Source organism: Balaenoptera borealis (assembly GCF_965194805.1).
Source record: "Balaenoptera borealis genome assembly, chromosome: 18".
Classification (NCBI taxonomy): domain Eukaryota; kingdom Metazoa; phylum Chordata; class Mammalia; order Artiodactyla; family Balaenopteridae; genus Balaenoptera; species Balaenoptera borealis.
Window position 1 is genome coordinate 69,913,825 of NC_138877.1, and position 24,948 is coordinate 69,938,772.

Here is a 24,948-nt window from a genome sequence, read left to right on the forward strand (position 1 = left end):
GAAAGTGCTCACCAGTTATGAAAGGGCCCAGGCTACAGAGCCCCCGGGAAGGCAAGTTTAAGGAGAGAACTGTGGATCCCACACTTGCTTCATCTTCAAAGGACAAAGACAGGCCTTAGCCGTCTTTCCCCTAGTGTAAGGTGATGGTCTGAACTCAATCACCTGGCTTCTGCCCCTGTAATTGGGCAGCTGACACTTAAAACAGTGTTCTTCAGGTTGGGAAAAACCTTTGCAGACACTGGGGACAACATGTGTTTATTGTTTCCAAATTACTTCTTGCACTGCACATGGTTTCTAAAGGGCTTCCAAATCTCCTTTGTCCTAAACTTGAACCAGGTAAAACAGAATATGCTATTAATCTGTACCAAGGAGTCCTTGAACACTGCTTTTGTAACTAACAACAGAATAAGTAGAAGAATAAACACCGTAATAGAATAACTTCAATTCAGGTTTGGGAATATTCTTGAAAGAAAGGAGATATCTATAGCTATCTATCTACCTAATCTATCTACCTACCTACCTGTATTTGATAGCCTTGATATATATTTAGAAACTGTTCTTTCTGCTGGTAAATAAAGAAGGCCTGTAGTGACTATCTAGTTCTCCTATTGCTTTAGTAAAGCTTCGCGCAGTTCCTTCAGCCGACAGCACCAGCTACACTGCTCTGCAGTGCCCTCTTCTGGCTCCAGAAGATACTGACAGGACCTGAAATAATGATCAAAGCACTTAAGGAATTACAGCTTATGAAAGGTGTAACTGTTCATTCTGGATATAAACCTATCAGAAATGCAGGACTTAAAAAGAAGGGTATGGGTGACATATTTACATAGCATTTGAATTGAAAAAAATAAAAGATTAGTTGAAAAGCCTCTTTCTTTGGGTGATTTTATATTTGTAAACCTGATACATTCAGCTCCACAAGATAACTGTTCTGTGACTGAATTAATAATCAAAAACAAATACATTCAATTTAAATGTTCAAACAAAACATAAGTGATTTTTTTTTAAGTCTTAAAATTTTAATTTAAAAGATTGTCCCAGAATTGTGCACTTGAACATGGAATTCAAGACCCTGGAAGTTCAAATCATTTTGCATAGAGTTATCTGTGGTTGAATACATTGGAGCTGAAGGGCATAGCAAAGGAGGGGTCTAGCCAATTTTCTGGCACTGCCTTTAGGTGTTTTAATCTACAGGTTCCTCTTTTTTTCCCCCTTACAGTTGAAGACCCTGGGCCATTGGACCCATAGCTTCCTGGAGCCTGGATTTTGCTAAGTGTACATTCATGGTATAGTTCACCATGTTCTTCTGTCCTCCGTACTTTCTGCAAATGGGCAACTGGATTCTGAGTTTCATCACACTCAGGTTTGATCAGAATGCACATCATGTCTGGTTGTCCCTCTTTTTGTGATGTTAACAGTATTGATATTCGTTGCTTAGATGACTGATTCACCCAGTTTGTAAAATTGTCATTTCTTTTTCATTTATTAGCTGGATTACTTTTATAATGAGGCACCTCCCCACATGTATTATTTGGTTACTCAGTAGTTCAATTCATAAGGAGAAGGCAAGATACAGGCTTGATTCTTTACCTGTCTATAGGATAGCATTCCCTTCCTGATTCTCTTTTTCTTGTAACTTTTGTAGGGAACTTGACTTTGATGATTTTCGGTTGCTCATTTTCATGCAAAATTTGTTTTCCTGCATTTCCAATATTTCTCTCCTAACTTCAGAGCTTCCTCTTCTGTTAGAATACAGGGATCAAATGTGGCAGCTTTCTTTCTGGGATTTCCTGGCTCTGTTTTCACTCCCCCCTGACACTACCAATTTTATCTGGATCTGCTCTTTCCTTTATCACTCTTGTTATTTTTGATTCCACTCCTGGATGTTTTTCTGTCTCTTTAATTAATTTATTTATTTTTGGCTACGGGCTTCTCTAGTTGTGGCACACGGGCTTAGTTGACGTATGTGGGATCTTAGTTCCCTGACCAGGGATCGAACCTGGGCCCCCTGCATTGGGAGCATGGAGCCTTAACCACTGGACTGCCAGGGAAGTCCCCTGGATGTTTTTCTTTAGTGTAGAGGGAAGAGGGTGTTTGCCTGTTCCCAGAAACATTTGATGCCCTGCAACTAACCTTGGCTTCTTCCCTACAGCACCGTGTGTTATTGACTGAATGTTTGTGTCCCCCCAAAATTCATATGTTGAAGCCCTAACCCCAGTGTGATGATATTAGGAGAGGAGCCTTTGGAAGGCAATTAGGTTCAGATGAGGTCATGAGGATAGAGCCCCTAAGAGGCAGCAAGTGTCCTGTTGCTGGAGATCAATAAACTGCTTCATAAAACTTTCCCTTTGCAAAAGAAGTACACATATGTTAAGCATTATTAATGAAATGGAGCAAGCGATGGCATTTTGCAGTGATGCATTTGCCCGAGCTAAGATAAAGCAGTGACAAAATTTCACAGAAAATAAGACATGTCACACCAAAAGGCATTTAGATTTAATTACAAACATAATTTGCAAAATGTTTAATTCAGAGAAAAAACCTGCTTTTATCTTTTTTATCTCTTTCTTCCTGCTGTTTTAGTGTTTTGTTGGTTGATATTTTTCTAATTACCTGAGTTGAATACTTGGAAGATTTATGTCAACATTTATTCCTTTATTAAATATGCATTCAAGGCTATGATTTTCCCTCTAAAAATTCCTTTAGCTACTTTTCATAAGTTTGATATATATTATGTTCATTATTTTTCAGTTCTAGATACTTTTTATTTCCATTGTGGTGTCTTCTATACTCCCTCAGTTATTTGGAAGTGGTTTTAAAATTTTTTTTTTTAATTAATTTATTTATTTTATTTATGGCTGTGTTGGGTCTTCATTTCTCTGCGAGGGCTTTCTCTAGTTGTGGCAGGCGGGGGCCACTCTTCATCGCGGTGCGCGGGCCTCTCACTATCACGGCCTCTCTTGTTGCGGAGCACAGGCTCCAGACATGCAGGCTCAGTAATTGTGGCTCACGGGCCCAGTTGCTCCGCGGCATGTGGGATCTTCCCAGACCAGGGCTCGAACCCGTGTCCCCTGCATTGGCAGGCAGATTCTCAACCACTGCACCACCAGGGAAGCCCCGGTTTTAAAATTCTTTAATGTGTAGGTGATTTTTGTGGTTGTTATTTGGTTTCTAATTTTATGTTGGTCAAATAATTCCTTCTCTAAGATACTGATTTGGTTTATATTCAGAATTCCTTTGTGGTGTAGTAAGTGGTCATGTTCTATAAATCATTCATGTGTTCTTGAATCAGAATGTATATTCTTTAGTCATTGAATGAAGAATTGTATAAATGGCCATAACATGAAACTGGTAAACTGTATATTTCAAATCCTCTAAATCCTTATTCATTTCCTCGGCTGTTTGATCATGTGTTGAGGTACTATATTACACATTTTAAACTTAATCTTCAAATTAATCTTCATAGGTAGTATTATTATCTCTTTTTTACAGATGGGAAATCTGAGGTTCATAGAAATTAGGTTGTCTAAGGTTACCCAGATAATAAATTGCAGAATTATGATTAGAGTTCTGGATTGTACAGCTTTTCACTACATCATGATGTCTATGTAAAATGTCACAGTATTTTAAAAGTATTTAAAAAAGCAGTATTAAAAAAAAGAAGTATAAAAAAGGAATTTTCCAAGCTATACTGTAATAAAACATTGTCTGCTTGACTTGGAAGATTTGGTTTGAACATATAACATGCTCTTGCTTCTCCCAACGCCTAATACAAAATCTAAACTAGCCAATTTTTTTTCTTCGTTCTATATATCCATAACTGATTTTCAGAATAACAACGCTGAGGCATGAAAAGAAATCAATGACCTTTCTAACCCATTAGAGCCAGGATGGTTTATAGGATTTATATTTTACATTTATTGAATCCTTATAATCGGGGATCCATCACAACTTTTAGTTAACCAGAACGTTAATTCAATTTACTCCATCACCTGGGAGTAACCACAAACCTATCAGGGAATATTAGATTCCTTTGGGATGCTCCATGCTTAGGTCTAAAGAACCATCTTTCACTCTAGTGACCTTCAAAATGAAGCCATTAATATTTATTTGAGAAAGAAAGCCATAAACATTATAAATATTCAACTAACTTTTCTGATTTGGAGTTGTTAACAATACATTTTTGTTGCTAAGTGGGAAAAAGTTTGAGAGGCCTTATTTTTCTTTTCTCACTTTGAAAATATTAACAGATTGATATTAAGTGGGAGAGAATTTATAAAAACATATGACCATTAAGCCCCAAATCACGGTCCAGTGAACAAGGCTTGATGAATGTCATTTCTGCTGGAAAGGTATAGTGTAATTATTATAATGAGCCACTTTATTGAATAAGTCTCCCACATAAAACACAGTAATTGGAACTGAGCAATTACTTAAAATTACACAGGTTGAAGGTGGTACCTCACTTATCTGTATTTGAATTTTTCATGCACCTGTGAACTGAAAATTAATCCCAAAGTGCATACGACAGATCCTGTGCATGGCAAGATGTTTCCATAAAATAAACTTTTTGCAAAATTGACACTATGCTTAGAAAGAAAGAATTTTAAAAACGTGATTAGTGTCGGTGGCAGAAAGATTAAAATAGTCCTATTACAATGTATATAAAGGTGAATACCATTGTATTAGTGTGTTAGGAAGGTTTGAAATATGTCTTAGAATGTGACTTTTGTAAAGAGGGAGTTTTAGATGATGGGTCAAGATTTCTGATCTTAAGTTATTTCAACATCATAAATTCTGAATCTTGAGAAAATACCAGGCAGGAAATTTAAAAAAATATATAAGGATGTACGTGTACAAGCACATGTGCAGACATGTGCACACACACACACACACACACACCTCCCAAATCTTTACTCTTCCTTTGGGGTCCAGGGCACCCCATACATGTCAGTCCCTGCTCTGTGTGTGAAACACCTTTTTGTCTTTCTGTGAATTCCACTAGATCATAAGCTCCACATGATCTAGGAATAGGATGGTGTATTCCTTGTCCACTACATTTTCCTCCAGTCTAGCACTGTGCAGAGTTCATTTCTGAAATATATTGAAAGAATGAATAAATTTCTTAATATTAAAAGATAGCTCTTTCTGTGTTCTACCTTTTTTTTTTTCTCATGAAGTGAATCCTTAAAATAACAGATGTGAAGCAGGTAAAAATTACAAAGGAGGACTGCTTATTTTGAAATGCCTCTATTCACTTGAGATATAGGACAGTCTTGTAAAACTAGAAACTAAATGATTGGAAACTTCATTGGCTTGGCTTTTTGGCACTTGAATTTTATGACTGTGCTTTAGTCACTAATGCTTGTCATTGCAGAGTTGGTCAAATCTCCAACAACTTGTATCTCAGCTAAACTAGTATAATAACTGATGAGGCAAAGCATGAGGGGAAAACATTATCTTCAATTACAGAAAAAAATTAGATATGTTTATATATAGTGCTAACTGGTAATAAAATACAATACATGCTAGGGAGATTTAGATTATATAAGTAAAAACCAAAATGACTTCGTGGTTATAAACAGAAAGACAAAGACTGAAAATCTGCAGAGATTTAAAAAAGATGAGTGGATTTATGATTCTGGGAGAAAATGCCAGATGCTTTTAACCAAGCAGCTGTTTGTGAATTTAAAATCCATGGTACTCTGATAGTGCAAGGAGCAGCTATTGGTCTCCAATTACAATTCAATTGTATTTGAACTTCAGATCCAAAGAACAAGAATGTCAGCAGAAGCACCAACCATAACACATTGAGACTTAATGGAAAATACAATTTATAAGTATGACTATACTCAAAGGGGAAGCATGTTTAAAAAGTAGAGCAAAGTGTAAATTTCAAAGACAGGTTCAGCTGCAACCTCAGCTCTCCCAGACCTGTTTTGGAGACTGTACCGAAAACACTTGATCAAAAGCCTTCTATATTATGTATAAAAGATGCTTAATCCTAGACTGATTTACTTTTGACCCCCAATAAACGTGCACCTAAGGAATGCAGACAAATGACATATAATTCCAAACTAAAAATGATCACACAATTAAATATTCTGAAAAAAAAAATCATTGATAGGGAATTCCTACTCTTGTGTTAGTTGAAAGCAGCAAAATGTGTTTTTAACCCATAACCCAGCACACTGCATATAAAAGTCCTCTAGAAATGATTGTCAAATGTGCACATAAATGCAGCCATATTTTAATTTGAGCTCACAAACGTACTGCAAAGATCAATAAAAATGGAAAAAAAGTTGTCATTTAAATGATGCATCTCCATTATTACTGTGAATAAGTGGGCAATCAATTATCTACTAAAGCATTCGTATGCTAAAGAGAGAAGTGGTAGGGTTTTCATACTGGGCTTGATGGACATACTTCTTCCCTCCCTGGGACCACACTACTTTGTATCTTTGCGATACAGCTTCCGGTTAGCGGTAGTAACATGTAATCTGCCACTCTTCTCCTAGAGATGTGTCTTGAATGGCACTGCAGAGATGCTAAGCTATTATTTTAGAAAATTCTTTCAGAAGAGTAAAAGCCCAAAAGATGAAAACAGGCTATTCTCTTTTTTTTAAAGTGAGTTAACGTTCATCCTGGAAATTATAGATCAGGCTGAGTAACTTGCTACATGTGGAGTTACTGGAACAAACCATCAAATACTCTATGATTACGTAGAAAATTATAAAATGCTGTATGGCAATCAACAAGGCTTTGTGAACAGTAAACCTTTCCAGAACAATTTAATTTACTTCTTGAGAGGCTGAGACACTAGGTAGGCACGGGGGTTGCAACTGAAATATCATCAAAAATCAGACTAAAAAAAATCAGGCTCATGGACAATAAGGAAAATAAATCAGTAACTAATATATTGTGCTCAACTAGACTGTTACATCTGAAGGTTAATTTAAGTAAAAGTAATTCTTCTTGGTTGATGAATATGTCTATTTGCTGAATCTGACTTCATGGCATGGTTTAATTAAAGTAACTTTTTTTTTTTTTTCTTTTTTCTTTGGCTGTGCCGTGTAGCTTGCAGGATCTTAGTTTCTCAACCAGGGATTGACCCCGGGCCCAGGCAGTGAAAGCACCGAGTCGTAACCACTGGACAGTCAGGTAAGTCCCTAAAGTAACTTTTCTTATCTGGTTTGATAGGCACATATCATATGCTATGCCAGGTGCGATGCTAAGCATTTAACATATATTATTTAATTCTCACAACAAACCTCAAAAATAAGAATGATCTCTGTTTATAAATGAGGATTGGAACCTACATCATGTAATCAGTATTACTGGTCTTAATGACTGTTCTACTCTGCTTCTCACAATCAGTTACATTAAGGAGATCATGCGGTCCATGTTTTCCACATGCTTCCCTCCCTGCCTGGAGCAATCTGTCCTCTATGGCTCAGTCTTCCTTCTCCTGCAGGAAGGACTTAGGGGGTTCTGTCTCATGCTCCTGTAATAGTTTTTACTTTCATCCATTCACACGTGTTTCTCCCCATTAGACTAAAAGATTCTCAAGGGCATAGTTCACACCTCACTCACTGTTGAATTCCCATAGCCCAGAAGAGTGCCAGACGAATAACAGGTGTTCCATAAATGTTTGTTGAATGACTGAGTGACTGTTGAAGACTTATGGAAATGTAAAGGGTAAACAAAACACAGTAATTACTTTTTTTGTTTTCCTCCTCATTTTGTACATGTGTTAGCTATTAATTATGAAGGCTTACTATGGAACTTTCTATGTGTTTAGCGGAAAAGAGAGCGATAAGAGAGAGAGCAGACATCGCTCTATTGTTGGAGAAATAAATCCTCACTGTTCTTTATCATATGGGTTCTGATTACTGTTCTGAGAAGTACAGGGATACAAGGGGGTGACTGGGACAGCCCTCATCTCTCCATCTGTCTCATGCTGATGTGACTCTGTGATGGGCCCTCATGTTCCCCAGACACAGCAGATTCTGACCCCACAAGGGGCTCCCCAGCCAAGAGAGCAGGGCAGAAAGACCAGGGAGGTCCGCCAGAGACAGAGAGAGTCCTTAGATCCAAACACGGTGGCAACCTCGACGTTGATGAGATGATTCACTTGAGGACAGAGTGAGCTGCTTTTATTAACAGGGTTACTGGAAAGCCAAGTTCACATCTCAGTTTATGTAAGCACTCTACTTAAGGAATTGAGGGTTTAATTCCAATAATACAGAGGGAAAAAATGAGTAGAAAAACCACTGCCCGATTCCCTTCTGCTTGGAAACTAGTAAGACTCCTCTCAAGATCTGCAGGTTTATCCTTTAATCAGGAGGAAAGGGGACTCCTTGAAGATGCCCACGGGGGTGTAGGGGAGTGGAAAGGGAAAGAGATGTGGGAATTGGCACTTGGGAACGCCTTTTCTGTGGGGTTTGGAAGGACACCCCAAGGGAAAAGAGGGACCACACTGTTCGCTGTCTTTTTCCTTTAGGATCTGAGCAAACCACACAATGGCTTTAAAGATGTTACATTTTTGTTTGCTCATTGCTTACAGAGAAGGACAGGTATTTTAAACTATGTGATAAAGGTAATCAGACAGGGCTGTTTTTAAAAACACGGTCTCTGCAAAGTGAGGTTGCCATGGGAATTCCTTACAGTTGTTCAAAGCCAGGGTAATTACTTGAGAAAATCTTGCCTAACATGTGCTTTTGTGTTTCCACTTGCTTAATCAAACAACTCCACGTCCACCCCTCCTGGCTTTTGTTGTCAGGTTTTCCCCTTAACTTGTGATGTCCAGGTTCCTGGGGACTCAGTGTTTTCCTTGGCAAGAGAAAAGTGAGTCCCTCTAGTATAGAGGGTGTCAGAAGTTTCTTCCTGACAGGTGGTCGTTAAGAGAAAACTTTTATTTTATTGCTCCTTTGTTCACATTATGAGAAGCACCAAAAGCCAGCCTCTCTTTTTCTTTTGATTTCTTACTACTCTTTGGGGAAAACAGCCTCTGTTTGCAGGGCGCCGGGAGAGTTTCTTCACGCAGAGTGAAGGACCTTGCTGCCCACTTGACAATGACTCGCATTTCCAAAGGCAACTGGGATGTAATAGAAATTTGCAAGCGCTTCCCGAAAAATACTGTATCAGGGGAGCTAACAGTGGTGTGGTCTCTGTTCAGGATTTTTCTCGTGTGTTTGTGTATTTTTGTTTTTACGTGGCTTTGGGGTTTCTTAAGAAAAATGAAAAAGGCTTGCCATATTTAAAAATACAGATACCAGACTGCTTTGTCCTTGATTCCTACTTCCCTTAAATCCTTACCACTGAAATTCACTGAGTGGAATTCTCTGTTTTGGGTTTCCCTGGCCCAAAGCCCTCAAGGATGACAGATCCTAAGTATTTATGAAGAACGCCAGGAGCTCAAGCTGGAAACTGGATGGTGAAAGGAATTGTTAAGTCTACTTTCCTAGCAGCCTGAGGAAAGTCAAAGGTTTAAGAATGGGTGGCAGCGTGGTAAGTCTTTTTTGCTGCTGCCCCAACAGGGTAGCTACTGCTGAGATGAAGAGAAACTGTGTTCCCTATGTGCCCCTTTCCAGATGCTGAAGGCTGTAAAAAGATAAACAATATTGTTCTAACTGTAGTTTATCTACATATGGCCAATGAGCCTGACGGGGGATGAAGGGCAGCTTAACCATGGCTGATCACTGCCCTTGTATAAGACCATGTATTGTGTGTTTGAATCAACTGACTTTATAGACGGGGGACGGCCCGCAGTCTCCAAGAAGTTCTAGTCTCTTTAGAGCTGAGGGACTTGGATCCCGCCCCCAGGATCAATATCTTTGCTAGTTCATTATATTTTAGGGGATTATGAGAGAGACTCAAGTGTAAGATTACAGAATAAAGCAATAATTGTTATCTTACTTTCAGTTAGTTAAAAATAACTGTTAAATGAGAATATAAAAAGAAGCCACAAACATAGAACGATGAAAAGTCCCCTTAGACACACCCCCCCATCCCACTCACCTGCCAAGAACCTTTTTATTTATTTTTTCTCACTAATTTCAAAATATTCTGTTCAGGAAATGTGAGAGACATCATCTCCCCTTTTAGAGAGAAAATAAAATTTCACAGACTAAGATTTTAATTTTGTATTTCCAGTGGGATATCGTTACTCGGGATTTAAAAAAGCAAGTTGTGGATTTGCCGGGTTGGGCATCCATGGTATCGACTCTCGGCACTCTTCCTGGAGAGGGCTGGGTGCAACCCGAGCCCAGAGTGGGGCTTCACTGCACGCCCTCTGGCTTCAAGTTCTGCTTTTGAAATAAATTTAGAAAATAAGCGACCTGTGTTCTCATGTGTAAAATGCAATTTCAGAATGACTGTCTGAAACCAGGCCATTATCTTCCCACTTGCTTATCCACTAACATAGAAACTGTTTGCTTCTATGCCTTGTGCACAGTATTGCGTGAACATAACTACGGGGAAGGGACGTGACAAGCTTAGTGACAATTCTTTTAGAAGAGTACAGTCTTCTGAAAGTCTTTAAGGAGAGGTAACAGTATTGCGTGTGTGTGCCCCCCTCCACACACGTCATGATTTTTTCACTCAAACTTTAAAAGCAAAGGATGATCTCAGTTGAAATCAAATTAGTGGCCTGAAAGATTAAGCAGAACAAATATTTCAAAACACAGAAGAAAAAGAGAGAGATAACAATCCTAAGAGAAAAGTAGGGGGAAAAAAGGAGCAGATGGAAAAGTAATAATTGAACAAATAATAAATGAAAATTTCTTATATTCTTAGTTGGCAAACTGAAAAGACTCCCCAGTTTGGGCAGTTCTGATGATAAAAGACATACAAAGTCTATCCTGGTAAAGTTTTTGCACTCCAAGGAGATGTAGAAAGTCTTACAAGCTTCCCAAGAGAAACCAGAAAACCAAACAACCACCAAAGAAAAACCGAATTACTTTCACATGGAAAAAAAAAATGGCATTGGCATCAGACTTGTCATCTACAATCTTGGAATCTCTAAAACAGAGGAATAACATCTGTAGATAACTGAAAGAAAAGAAATAAATGAAAATTCTTGAGTGAGAAGAGACACACTACAAAGGAAATCATCATCATCATAATTGAGAACAAAATCACTCAACTACAGCAGAGAAACAAGGAACTGGGGGAGTGATAAAGGGCAGAAGTTCATTTCATTTGGGGAGGAGATGGGAGAAAAGGAGGAGGAGAGGAATAAGTAAAGGTCCTTTACAAGGGTAATCTTTGGAGAATAGGGAGAAACAGAGAATCTTGGAGCATGAAGGAGCTGCTATTTTATTTTCACATGATAATAGAGAAATATGTATTTGATGATAAGCCATAAAAAAAGTTGGCAACAATTGAAAGGATTAAAATAGAAACTAGGACTTTCAAAGAGAAATACTCGCAAGTGAATTAGATGCTTTTGCAAACAAACTCTAATGTATAATCTCTTTCACAAACTCTGCTATTGATCTTTCATTTTCTAACTGTAGAATCTGGGGAAAAAAATTCCTTATCTACTTTTCAAATGATAAAGACATAGGTAAATCAGAACATGAATAAGATAATGTGCCAAGAGATAATTCCTGCCACAGACCTTAGTAAACTCAATAAACGGCAGTTATTTGGACTAATTTTAGAGAAACTTGGCTCTTGTTAGTCTCCCTGGCATAATAACTGGAATAAGTAAGGTCTCCTGCAGAAAGTAATGTACAGGCCACCATTAAACCTGGGCTGAACTTGAGAGCTCAGAGCCCTTCCTTCTGCACGTGAGAAAATGCAGGTTTGGGGAGGCTTTTGATCTATTGGAAGTCACCCGGCTGCCACATGGCATGGCTCAAAAGCTGACCTGTAGAAATGCAAAATTTAAATTAACAAATTTACAAATGTTAGGTTTAGTAATTTCTTCAACCACTAAAATTATTTTTTTCATTATTCTTCTGAGACATTAGATTTCAGGACCCCACCCAGTTACGTGGTTCTTTTCTCTAACATATAGGCTTAAGAAAAATCTGGTTATTTGAGACAGTGATTCTTACTTTTTGGTCAATGTACTTGTCCTCAATCGCAGACCGTTTGGAGTGATCGCAGGATGAGGAAGAGGCGGATGGAAGGCTTCGTAAGAGGCAGCAGGTATCCTGTTGCTGGCGATCAATAAACTGCTTCATGAAACTTTCCCTTTGCAAGAGAAGTACACATTATGTCAAGCATTATTAATGAAATGGAGCAAGGGATGGCATTTTGCAATGATGCATTTGCCTGAGCTAAGATAAAGCAGTGACAAAAGTTCACAGAAAATAAGACATGTCACACCAAGAGGTGTTTAGATTTAATTACACATATAATTTGCAAAATGTTGAATTCAGAGAAAAATTCCTGAATCTTCAGTTATTCCTGTTTTAAAAAACTCACGTCCCTGAAATTACTTTTAAGCAACAATATTCAGAAATTAATGGTACCTTTTGACTCCTATTGTGGTAATAAGATACCTTTCTTCCCCTCTAAGATTTGGAGGAATTAGTTCATCTCTCTGAACTTTCATTTATCATAAGAATCCTTGAGAGATAATTTTACATTTAAAGACTCAAAATAACTCAAAAGAAACTTACTTCATCTGATCTTCAAAGCATGGGGAGAATTCAAATAACATCTTTTCAAATAATCACTAATCTTGAATCTAATTTACGGCTCTTTTATATATGTCATATTTTTCAGGTTTTAAATTTTGTTTTTTTTAAAATCAGAATTGCAAATATATTTTGATTTGAATTTTAAATATTATGGCACCACATCCAGTCTCATGCTTTTATAACCTCCCCATAGAATTGTTTTTAAAACTAGTTACATAAAAAATGCCATATTTGATATTATTCTGGTTCTATTTGTAATTTTTGAGCTATAACTGGAAGAATTTCCTTTAATTATTAAAAATAAGCATTTTGAAGCATCTTCAATGCAATTGCTTAACTTGAGGGCAAAAGTGGTAGAAAATCATATTAGTATGAGTGCCAAATGCCATGGTTCTTCTTTTAAAATATGGAAGACAAATTATATTGCACCCAGACATGGCATTCTAAACAAACGCTGTCACAGTAGTCCGGAAACCTGGCCAGTGGCGGTTTCTCCATTTCCTTGAAAATAAAAGGGCCTCAGAGGCAATTTTATCCTTACATGGTTGAGGGTCAGAGGCCAATGTCTACGCGCATCTTTGTAAGCTGGACCACCTGTGCCAGTTACCTGTGAAGTCAAATCCCCGAGGGGCCATCTCAGGGCGAAGCAGCGGTCAGCAGCCTCCTTGCCCAGGTTAACACACCTGACCTTGCTCTGGATGTATTGCTTAAAGGGGTCAACGGTTTTTAAAACAGAGGAAGACAGAGTAGCAGGATGGATAATAACTTAAAAACAGAAAGAAACCACACCCACATGAGTTTGAAAGAGCTGAATCAGATTTAAGATGAATGTTTTACAGTGTATTTGAGATATACAGTTAAAGAAATACTTTCATACCTGATTTTAGGAACTGTAAAATCTGAAGGAAGCTTTGAGATTTTCACCATTTGCGGTCTGTTTGGAAATTTTTCAAAGATTCGAAGTCGCAAAGGGAGCTTTTCTTTGGTGTCTGCGTTTGCTTCACTTTGCTTTAACTAAAGAAAAAAATAGAAAGAAGGGGGAAATCTGTAGTAATATAAGTCACAGTCTATAAGACTTTTTGAATCAAAGGAACAATGAGTTATTACATGAAGAAACGGCAGATGGCAGTAAAGCCCTACCATGTATATCTTGGTCTCCTGCTTTACTCTGAGTGTTCAAAGTCTGAGCACAGGGAAAACAAAAAGAAAACTAAACAAAAAACTAAACCAGAAAAAAAAAATTAGAAGAAAAATGTATGTTATTTCATTCCCAAACATAATCCCCTTTTCATACCAAACGTAATTTTTTATCATTGACTGACTTATTATCACTAACATATTTAAACACCAAAGTGTTTTATAAATACGTGTGTTAGAATTAGAAATCAAAAGAATGAAAAAAGAAATGAAAGTCCTAAGTGGTGATATTTGAAAGGGGGAAAATGTCAAGGAAATTGATCATTTAGTCTAGCAGATTCATGAAAGAATAGCTCAAATAGAAACAACACATTTGGTACATAAAGCAAAAGTTCTCTATGTAGTTGTAAAGATTCTTGGGAATTATTCAATTACATGCCATGAAGTATCTGGGAGTTGACAAGCAAATGGTTTTATTATTTATTTGTTTGTTTATTTATTTATTTATTTCTATAAGTTTGTTTTTATATTTTTACAGTTTAAGTTTCACAGAAGCTGAGGCTTTACATCACAAATGCTGAGCTAAGAGGTCAGAGAGTACTTTAATTCAGGCAGTCTTTCTTGGTGGGGTTATGGAGGCACGTTTCAAAAGGTACCAGCTTCTTACTCCCTATGGGGTATATGCTTTTTTTTTTTTTTTTGAAAAATATTTGATATATATTTCTTGATTTATAAAAAGTGTTCACAAACTAATTTTGGAAAAGACAAATTCACAAAATTATACAACTGCTTCAAAATTAATGAAAAGATGCTTAAACACAAATACTTATAGGTACTATAAACACACAAATAAAATTATTACTTTTGCATATCAGATTATCAAAAGTTAAAAAATGTGAGGTTATGAGGAAATGGGAATTTCTGTTAAATATAAAATGGTACAACTTTTTCAGAAGGCAATGTGATAATATGTTTTAAAATGTTAAAGATGTGTCTACTTTGATCCAGCAATATCATTTTTGAGACTTTATCTTAAGGAAATATTTGAACAAACGGGCAAAGACATAAGTACATGGCAGGGACTTCCCTGGCAGTCCAGTGGTTAAGACTTTGCCTTCCAAAGAGGGCGGTATGGGTTCGATCCCTGGTTAGGGAGCTAAGATCCCACATGCCTCATGGCCAAAAAACCAAAACATAAAACAAAAGCAATATTGTAACAAATTCAATAAAAACTTTAAAAATGGTCCACATAAAAAAATCTTTAAAAAAAAAAAAGTACATGGCAGTTCAATGCTACTCTGTCAGTAATATTAAAAAAATTAGAAATAAACTAATAAACTAAACACTTATCCCCAGTAAGGACTGGCAAAATAAATTATGGTACATTCATGCAAAAAGACTCTATGAAGCTCTTATAATGGATGACATAGATCTATAAATCTTAAATCTTATAAATCTTATAATCTGTGTGTGTGTATGTGTCCTTAAAAAATAGATAATATAAAAGAGTACATATTATGAGACCTCATCATTTATATATAACAAATCTGGAAGGATATATTCCAACTGGTAATAGTGGTTATTTCTAGGGGAAAAGAAGCAGAATTATGAAATTAGTTTTCTCTGGTTTGCTCAAATTACTTAAAATTAACATATATTAGCATAAATTATGAGAAAACATATTAAAGATATTTCCATAGCATTAGTTCCATAATTACCTCATTAGTTATCAGAAAGTTGCAAGTTATAGAGATAATGATATATATCTTTAAAGACTTACTTGAGGCATAAAGTACATTAGCTTATTTTATGAAAATAATATTTTACAATATTAAAATAACCAATGTTATTTTAGTTAAATACAAAACTTTAAATATTTATTATTCTTGGGACTGGTCAATGCATCTCTATTACAGTATGACAAAATATCCCCTAAATATCATGACAAGGGGGTATATGCTTTTACTTTATTTTTTTAAATTAATTTTTATTGGAGTATAGCTGTTTTACAACACTGTGTTAGTTTCTGCTGTACAGCAAAGTGAATCAGTTATATGTAAACATATATCTCCTCTTTTTGGGATTTCCTTCCCATTTAGATCACCAAAGAGCATTGAGTAGTGTTCCCTGTGCTATACAGTCTGTTCTCTTTAGTTATCTATTTTATACATTGTAGTGTATACATGTCAATCCCAGTCTCCCAATTCATCCCCCCTCTGCCCTCCCGCCCGGTATCCATACGTTTGTTCTCTACATCTGTGTCTCTATTTCTTATGCTTTTACTTTATAATGACAATCTGTCCTGGATTTGTGGAAAGGTGAGCATGAGAGGCCAAGGAAGCGTTTATAATGAGAAGAGAGGTGGCAGCGCTTCCCTCCTACCATGTGGGGATATTCAAACTGGCCAGAGAGAACATGAGCATTTTGGGGGAACATCCCAATTTCAATACAATATATGGCTCAGTTGTCCAACTGGTTGTGAGCCCACAGTGAGATTCTACGTCCTGATTCCTAGTTCAGGAAACTTGCCTTTTTTTCTTACTCCACTATAGAAACTTACGTTTTGGTTTTATACATTTTGTTCTTACATTTTGGTTTTATATAATATGAACATTTACCTTAGCCATTTGTATATCTTATACAGCTTTGTGAGTCATCTTTGACTTTCTGTCTTTGGTGGTATCTCGTTTAGGGAAGGGGCCACCATCATTCACCACCTTCCTCCCCTCTCCCCCTGAGAGGAACACTGACCACAGGGCATTCTCAATAATTTGATGGTTACGATGACAACAGTGATAAAGAATTAGCTCCCAAAGGCACAGAACAGAAACTGTGAGTATTTCCAGGAGACGCAGGCAATTAGAAAAATGGCTCCACGTATAAAGAGATTCATGAGGAAGAGACTTGTTTTCCAAAAGTTTATGGTCACAACTAGTAGAAAAATATTTGTAGTGGTAAGTAGAGCACACAGGGGGGAAAAAAGCAGTTAATATGTTGTCAGACCAAAGAGAAAGGCAATTATAAAGGGCCAAAGACAGGCTGAAAAGACAGAGCATAAATGAGGTATTTAATTCATGCGTCTGCTGACTCATTTATTGATACACTGATGCAGTCACTTCTTATAAATCAAATCCCGCAGGCCAGGACTTAGCAGGTTCCATGCTAGGTTCTGGGGATATAAAAATAACTGAGGCCAGTATTTGCCCTCATGGAACCCACATTATAATGGATAGATAGTTATATAAACAGATAATGACAATAAAATGTAATAGCTATTCTAGCTGAGATACAAACAAAGTGATGTGAACACAAGGTGAGGAGCAAAGAGAGAAATTAGAAAAAAAAGAAGAAGGAGGTGCTGCTTCTCCTTCCAGAGACTTCTTGGGCAGTGGAATTGCTACACATGATTACGTGAGTCAACACTGGGGCTGTAGGCCTGCCGGCACTGGTATGTATATTTTATGAGAATTAAATGTCTTCAAAGAGACACAAGGGCAGATGGTATATTAATCAGGACATGCCATCAAAACAAAAACACGGAGCTCCTTCCTAAAAACCGCTCAGGTGGCCCATTCTCTGGATCCCCACCGTGCTTCCCTGGTCAGAGGCATCCCCTGGCTCATGCCCTCCCTCCCACGGTCTCCTCATCTGGTTTGGCTCCTTCAAATCTATCCCGCATCTGGGTCACAGTAATCTTCTCACTTTCTGGCTTAAACCCTTCAGTGGGGGGTCCACTGCTCTCGAACAAAACCGTCAACCTTTAGGTTTTAACACCCAGTTCTGTGTTACCTGTTCCTACCACCTGTCCAGCCTCACCTGGCCCTGTGCCCACACCACGTTCCAGTCATGCCCGCCTCTTTCAGCTCTTCACAAGTGTCCAGGCCTCCGCCCCAGAGCCTTTGTCGTCCTGGCCCCTCTGCTGGGAGCTCCTCTCCTCCCCTTTCTCTCTTGTTCTTCATGAACTTCCACCTGCTTTTCTGATTTCAGTTCCACCAGAAATCCCTCCGAGAAGCTTCCTCTCATCAACAAGGTCTTCCTCTCACAAGCTCACAGCATACTGGGTTGAAGCAAATGAAGTCGCCATGTTTGTGTAGGTCAAAGCAGTCAAAATGGGCAATTTCTCATGGTTCAACCTAACACTCACTGTACTAGGTTCCTAGGACTGTTGTTAACAAATCATTATAAGATCAGTAGCTTAAGACACAAAACTTGATTCTCTCAGTGTTCTGGAGGCCAGAAGTGCCAAATCAGGGTACCAGCAACGCCATGTTCTCTCTGAAAGCTCTAAGGAAAAATCCTTCCTTCACTCTTCTCAGCTTCTCAGCAGTCCTTGTTGTTCCTTGGTCTCTGTCATTGCTTAGCCCTCTTCCCTGTGTGTTTCTCTGTCTCTCTATCTGAATCTCCCTCTCTTTTCTCTTACAAAGACACCAATCATTGAAATTAGGGCTTGCCCTAAAGCAGTGTGATCTTAACTGATGACATTTGTGAAAACCTAATTTCCAAATAAGGTCCCATTCTGAGGTTCCTGGTGGACATCGATTTTGGGGGGACACTATGAAACCCACTACATAGAGCATTATTTATAATGCTTATAGTGTATGACCATTACTATAACTTATAGTGTATGACCACGTGAACTCTACATCTGTTCTTCCTGAGACTGTAAACTCTTGGAGGACAGGGATCGTGTGGGAATTTTCCACTATTCCGTATCTGGGGTCTGCCACAATATTTGACATAAAGTAAGTTAAACAAATATTTGTGGAATAAGTAATTATACAGATCAAATGGCAGAACTAAAATCTCCAGCAGATAACTGGGAAATAAAAGAAAGGATTTTAGGTATCTTCTAAAGGATGGAGAGACAAGCAGAAAATATCTGTTTCCCAATTGAATAAATTTGTTGGTGTGAAATATCAGTGTCCCTAGATTCACACACTAGAATAAAATTATACTCTGTGACATTTAACCTGAACGTATGTCTGCCACTGATAAACAGATGAATGTTTAGAATAAGTTTACACGCAATATCTTGTAACATTTAATCAACTATCCTAGAATATAATGTTTAACAGATGTAGGTTACCAGTATTAAAAAATAATCCCCATGCCTATATGTTTTTAAAATGGAACTCATCTCATTCTAACTTGTATTAGAGTTATTTATACTCCCCAAAGCTTGTAAGCTCCTTGAGGGCAAGATTCCACATTTAAAAAAAAAATTTATTTATTTATTTATTTATTTATTTTTGGCTGTGTTGGGTCCTCGTTTCTGTGCGAGGGCTTTCTCTAGTTGCGGCAAGCGGGGGCCACTCTTCATCGCGGTGCGCGGGCCTCTCACTATCGCGGCCTCTCTTGTTGCGGAGCGCAGGCTCAGTAATTGTGGCTCACGGGCCTAGTTGCTCCGCGGCATGTGGGATCTTCCCAGACCAGGGCTCGAACCCGTGTCCCCTGCATTGGCAGGCAGATTCTCAACCACTGCGCCATCAGGGAAGCCCCAAGATTCCACTTTTAATTTACTTTTATCACACCTTTTAGAGAGTAGAAATATAATAACTGTTTGTGACTAAATGGATCTGAACTCAGCATGAGTTGATCACTGCACTGTAAAGCTGCAAAGAGCAGGTGAGAAGCTCTTTTGATGGCTCGGAAGGTTCTTCAGGATCCTGCAATCCGTCCTCTTGACTATCAGGCATTGCTGCCCCGTAGATGTACCAAATGGGGCAATTAAAATAGAGTAAGGTGACTGGCTGCTGGAATGGCAGATACGTCCACTTTCACTGCCGAGGCACTGACGCGAATCTTCTACCCGTGGGAAGGGGCCTCTTTCTGAACACCAGTGCTCTTTCGGTTGTTCCCAGATAAGCAGCATCAACGGGTGATGAACATACACACACTCATTGGCCGGGCAAATCCTCTCCTGGGTGTATACCTCCCGGACATGTGTGCACACCCAGGTCAACTACACCCTCCCAAGCCCACAGCAGTGCCACCTGTAAGAGTCCCAAACTTAAATTCTTCAAGTGCCCATCAGCCCCTGAATGGAAGAGCAAACTGTGGTCCATTGAAACATCTGAGTCAACGAACAACATCCAAGCACAAAACTTGGGTGAATTTCCCAATAGAATAGTGAGTAAAGGAAGCCAGACAAAACAAAAGAGTACGGACTGAATGATTCCATTTATATAAAGTTAAAACACAGGCAGCACGAGTCTATCTGCTTGGTCCCAGGAGAGCGTTTACCCTGGGGTGAGGGGGAAGCATGATGACTGGACAGGTGTATGGGGAGGGGCTTCTAAGGTACAGTCAATATTTCTTGAGCTGGGCACTGGTGGGGGTTCAGTTTGTAAAAATTCAGCAAAATGCCTCTTTCTATAAGTATATTATAGTTTAGTAAAAAGTTTTCTTTTTTTTTTAAGGGCAGATGATGCATTTGAGCACAATCATTTAATTCTTACTTCACTGCTATTAACCTCCATAACCTTCACCATTGCTTCTGCCACAGCCCATGATCATGACTGAGCTACAAAAAGAGAAGAAAAGAAGAAAGCACAAGATGGGATTAGAGAGTGTGTGTGTGTCAAGGGGGTGAGCGGTGATGGGGGATCAGGAAGCCAGGATAAACGGAAGTACTTCACGGTATTTTGAAGCCACTATAAAGTGTCCTTAATATGTGATAAAATGGTATTCTAGCTTTTATCCAAATTCTCTCCCCTTCTGCATGTAAGCACAGATTTTCCAAGATTAAATTTACTTTGATGCAAGTGAGGGAATAACATGGATTATATTGGATATACTGGATAATAATTTAAGATCATTATACTATATCACAAAAGCTGACCTTCTAACATAGAGTAATTGCAATCGTAAATTTCCGCTTAAAAATTATTTCAAAGGTTATGATTCTTGAATGGAAGAAAAGTAGCACAGAGAATCCCAAGATTTTATTCTCCTTATTGAAAAACCTAATGTAAAGAACAGTCCGAAGGAAGGAGGTTATAAAAGCTTCAACTGAGCGTGAAGTCTGGCTGTAGCAGATAGATCAGATGATAGCTTTGCAACCGACTCACATGGTTAAAAAAAAAAAATTTTTTTTGCAAAAAGGAAATTAGAATCAAAGGAAAAATTTCAATCCTTGAGCTTTCAAAAATATAAATCATCTCAGCTCAGTGCTACTCCATGGCTCAGCATCTGTCTTGTGGAGATATCATTACACGTTGGGTGGCTGAAAGCCTTTTCCTTTACTTGTGCTTCTCAAGAGAGTTGGGAGCAATTGGTCTGCACGACACATACCCCGTTCTGCCTCATTGCTTAAATCTGCCATATTTCAGCCTGGGTTTTCTTCTGTTAAAATATTCAAGCATTATTCAGTTTCAGTTCCTTTCTGAATGCTGCCACAAATAACTGAATTGAAGGATTACCTTAAATAAATTTTTTTCGTAATTTTTGTGTGATTTTCTAAAAGAAAACAATTTAAAAAGCATTCAGACTTGGGAAAGATTCTCATTTGAAAATCTAGTCCATTCTGGCTTGGAAAATGTGCAGAGATCTGTGGGTTAATGTAACTGAAGAGTGGTTTTTGACTGCTCCACATATGAAAAAGGACCACATTCCGTTTAACCTGGAGAAGGGAGTTCCTCAGTGTTATCTGAGTCAATTAAGGCTGAATTCTCTTTGTTTCTTTTGGGTTTTTTTTTTTTTTTTTTTTTTGGCTGCGTTTGGTCTTCGTTGCTGTGTGCGGGCTTTCTCTAGTTGCAGCGAGCGGGGGCTACTCTTCGTTGTGGTGCGTGGGCTTCTCATTGCGGTGGCTTCTCTAGTTGCGGAGCACGGGCTCTAGGTGCGCGGGCTTCAGTAGTTGTGGTACGTAGGCTCAGTAGTTGTGGCTCGCGGGCTCTAGAGCGCAGGCTCAGTAGTTGTGGTGCACGGGCTTAGTTGCTCCATGGCATGTGGGATCTTCTTGGACCAGGGATCTAACCCGTGTCCCCTGCATTGGCAGGCGGATTCTTAACCACTGTGCCACCAGGGAAGTCCCATATCTTTGCTTCTTTACATGATGGCTTTTGCTGGTTTTTCTAGATCTGTACATGACTCAGTAGTTCAGAATGGAGACTCTTTCTAAAGCATAAATTACTATTTTTCAAGGAAGTTTCTCTTGCTATTTTGCACCTGTGATTCTACAACCCAAACTGCAGATGACCTATCTGGAGTAATGATCAAACATGCTGGTTTTTATTAATATCTCTATGTTACTATAAAACCTTGACATACAATATGTATAAGGGATACTTCTCACTAGCCTATTGAATCCAATAAAGAGTTTCTTGGAAGGGAGAACCTTTCCTTTTTCCTCTGGGCAAATGTCCCTTAGCTACATAATTGCATGTGAGACAGCAATACTGTGTACTTTAAAAATGTTTCCTTTAAAAAGTGTTGAAGTCCTCAGGTCATTAGTTAGGGTCAGTGTCAGGCTGTTAGTTAGGGTCAGGGTCAGGGCAGTAGGGTCAAAAAGGAGAAAATAAAGTGTTTAAGTCACTGCTTTTTCCCTCTTTTACAAAAATCTTCAATAAACCCTGTACCTTCCGACTTCAAATAGGAGTTTTCTGGATGTAAATGGGAGGGCTCATTTCTTGGTTTGCATCTGGGCCATAAAAGCTACATTTATTTGTGACAGCTGGCACCCCAAAATGTTCAAGGTAATTTCATAACTTCAGCTGATCAGTGGCATGTGGTGTTTCCTCTTCCACATCTCTCAAGAAATTCAGAGCTGTTACTCATTCCCCCTTACAGCCTGACCCCAAAGAAAGTGGGGAGAGGAGGTATGTTCTTGGAGGAGCTGGGAATTAAGTGGCTGTTCTGTGCCTCCTGGTTTGGGAGGCCAGCAGCACAGATGCATTTATACCATCTTACGACAGCCCGAAGCTGTACAGGAAATGTTCACTTTCATGCTCTTGTTACAACACTGAACCTAAGATCTTACAGGCTTTAAATGTCCTGCAGAAGGTTCTTTGTGCAGTAATGTAGGTACTATTTGCACCAAACCTAAGCTAGCAGAAAATGTTAACAAGACAGTAAAAGAAAGAAAACTATTAAAAAACTAGAATACCAAATGATGTTGAACGGTTGTTTCTCTTTACATTATTGTCCCTTAAAATCCCACTAATGGAATGAACGGTTTCCTTGAGATAGTAGTAACGAATACAGTTTGCTTTTGCATGTTTTTTCCTCTAGGTCCCAAACACCTCTATTTTACATTATATCTGTCTTGCGTTATTCAACCAAGGCACAGTTGTTTCCATTAGGGAATTTACTGAGTCATAGAAACATTTTTATTATGATAAAAAAATGCATTTTTTGCACCACTTCAAATGAAATTATATTAGAGTTCCATGTAAACTAGATGCTTGGTTCTTGTTATGAGATGAATATTCAGTAAGTAATAGGAAAAAAAAAAAAGCCCAGACTAAAGGGAATTCAGAATATACATTTTTGTGCACTCACATAATTGTCCTCCTTGTTTTGCTTTAGAAAACACAGGGGATAGCATAGTGCATCAGTAAAAAAGTAAGAAGATGCAGATTTAAATTTTTGTTCCATTTTATAATCCCTTAACTGCTTTGGATTTCAATGTTCTCAAATGAAAAATGAGGACCTTCACTCTTTTATATAAATGCCAGATATTTAAGAGAGATAGTGTATTGCCTGTAATTTGAATTACTCAAGGGAAGTGTGCTATAAAAACCAAAGTTATCACTGAGCCACAGCAACTGCTGGCTCGACGTGAAAATGGTCTCATCTCAGTGAGGGGGCTAAATAGAGAGGGTGCCGCATGCGGGCTGTCGACCCCCTCCTCCCTCTAGCCTGGGACCACCTCACCCTTTCCCACTCGCTCCAATTTCTTCCCCTTCGCTACATTGATTTATTTTCTCAAGATTCTTGGTCTAAAAAATGAAAATGAAAATAGAGAAGGGCAAACATTTCTCCTCACCTTGTGTCCTTCCCTATTCTCCCTCCCTTTTCAAACCTGCTTCTTGAAGCTTGCTTACCATCTACGCGACTCCTCGGCACTAACTTCCCCTCGTCCACTGCCTCTCGGGCCCCAGGTCTCTCCCACCACCTCAGTGGTCCCAGGCTGCTGAGTCCAGTGGCACTTGGACTCACTATCACTCCTTAAACCCTCCCAACTGGGTTTCCATCTTAGTCCTGTCCCTTTAAATCTACCTTAAAGAACACCTAAGAAAGAAACACCACCTTGTTCCTGGGACTTAAAGTAATTCAAGGATGGTCAATTAGGTGTAGAATAAATTCTAATCTCAGCGTGGCTTAAAGTATCCTCTCATGCCTTGCCCTTTATACTCTAACAATATTGGTTTGTGCGTCCCTCCCACAGAGTCCCATTTGTGCCTTTGAACATACCGTCCCCCTGCCTGCAACACACTTTCCTTCCACACTTGGTTAATTACAATACTTCCTTCAAAAACCATCTCCTCTAGGATGATTTCTCAGCATAACAACTGGTACTTGAAGTAGTAAACGTGTGCAGATACTCTGCTGAACACTTTGTTCATTGCCTCATTTTCTAACACTATTTAATCCTCAAAATAGCCCCCTGATGTAGGTACCATAATTAGCTCCATTATGTTATAGATGAGGAAACTGAGGTCCAAGGAGCTCAAGTCTGCTGCCCAAGGTCATGCAGCTAGAAGTGGTAAAGCACTGGGATTTGACCACCATCTTTCAGATTCCAGAACTTCAGCTTCTAAACACTGCTGTATACTGTTCCACCAAAACAGCGTTTTTAAGCAATAGATGTGTTTTTACTTCTGCAGCTTTGCACCTGCTATTTCTTTTATATGGAATGCATTTTCCCACTTTCCTAATAAAATTTGATTTATTATTTTTAGACATATCTTCTCGACCTGGCTCCAACCTCAGTTAGGCACGTCTTCCCCCAGGCTCCCTGGGTCTTCGACCCTAGTGCTCAGGGCTTTGCACTATAGCTCCTTAATTCTGTGTACCTCTCCCCTACTAAGCTGACAATTTTTAATTAAGGGCAGGACTCTCTGTGGCCCCATGGCTCACTGGATGTTTACACACAAGAGACAAGGATAACACAATGGTGACGAGATGAAGAACAAAAAAAGGCAGCATCAAGGGT

At 38.6% G+C, this 24,948-nt stretch overlaps 1 protein-coding gene across 6 annotated transcripts in view; it reads right to left on the reverse strand.

The window, feature by feature from the left end:
* NALCN (sodium leak channel, non-selective) overlaps positions 1–24,948 on the reverse strand; it is a 292,048-nt gene that overhangs the window by 65,869 nt on the left and 201,231 nt on the right. For all 6 annotated transcript variants that reach the window (XR_014237200.1, XM_082366066.1, XM_082366064.1 and 3 more), the window contains 2 exons: positions 13,534–13,670; positions 12,066–12,204 (listed from right to left, as the gene is read on the reverse strand). Coding sequence is in view for 5 of the 6 variants with exons in the window: in XM_082366066.1 (XP_082222192.1) it covers positions 12,066–12,204; positions 13,534–13,670 (276 nt within the window). In the remaining variant the exon portion in view is untranslated. The remainder of the gene's footprint in view (positions 1–12,065; positions 12,205–13,533; positions 13,671–24,948) is intronic.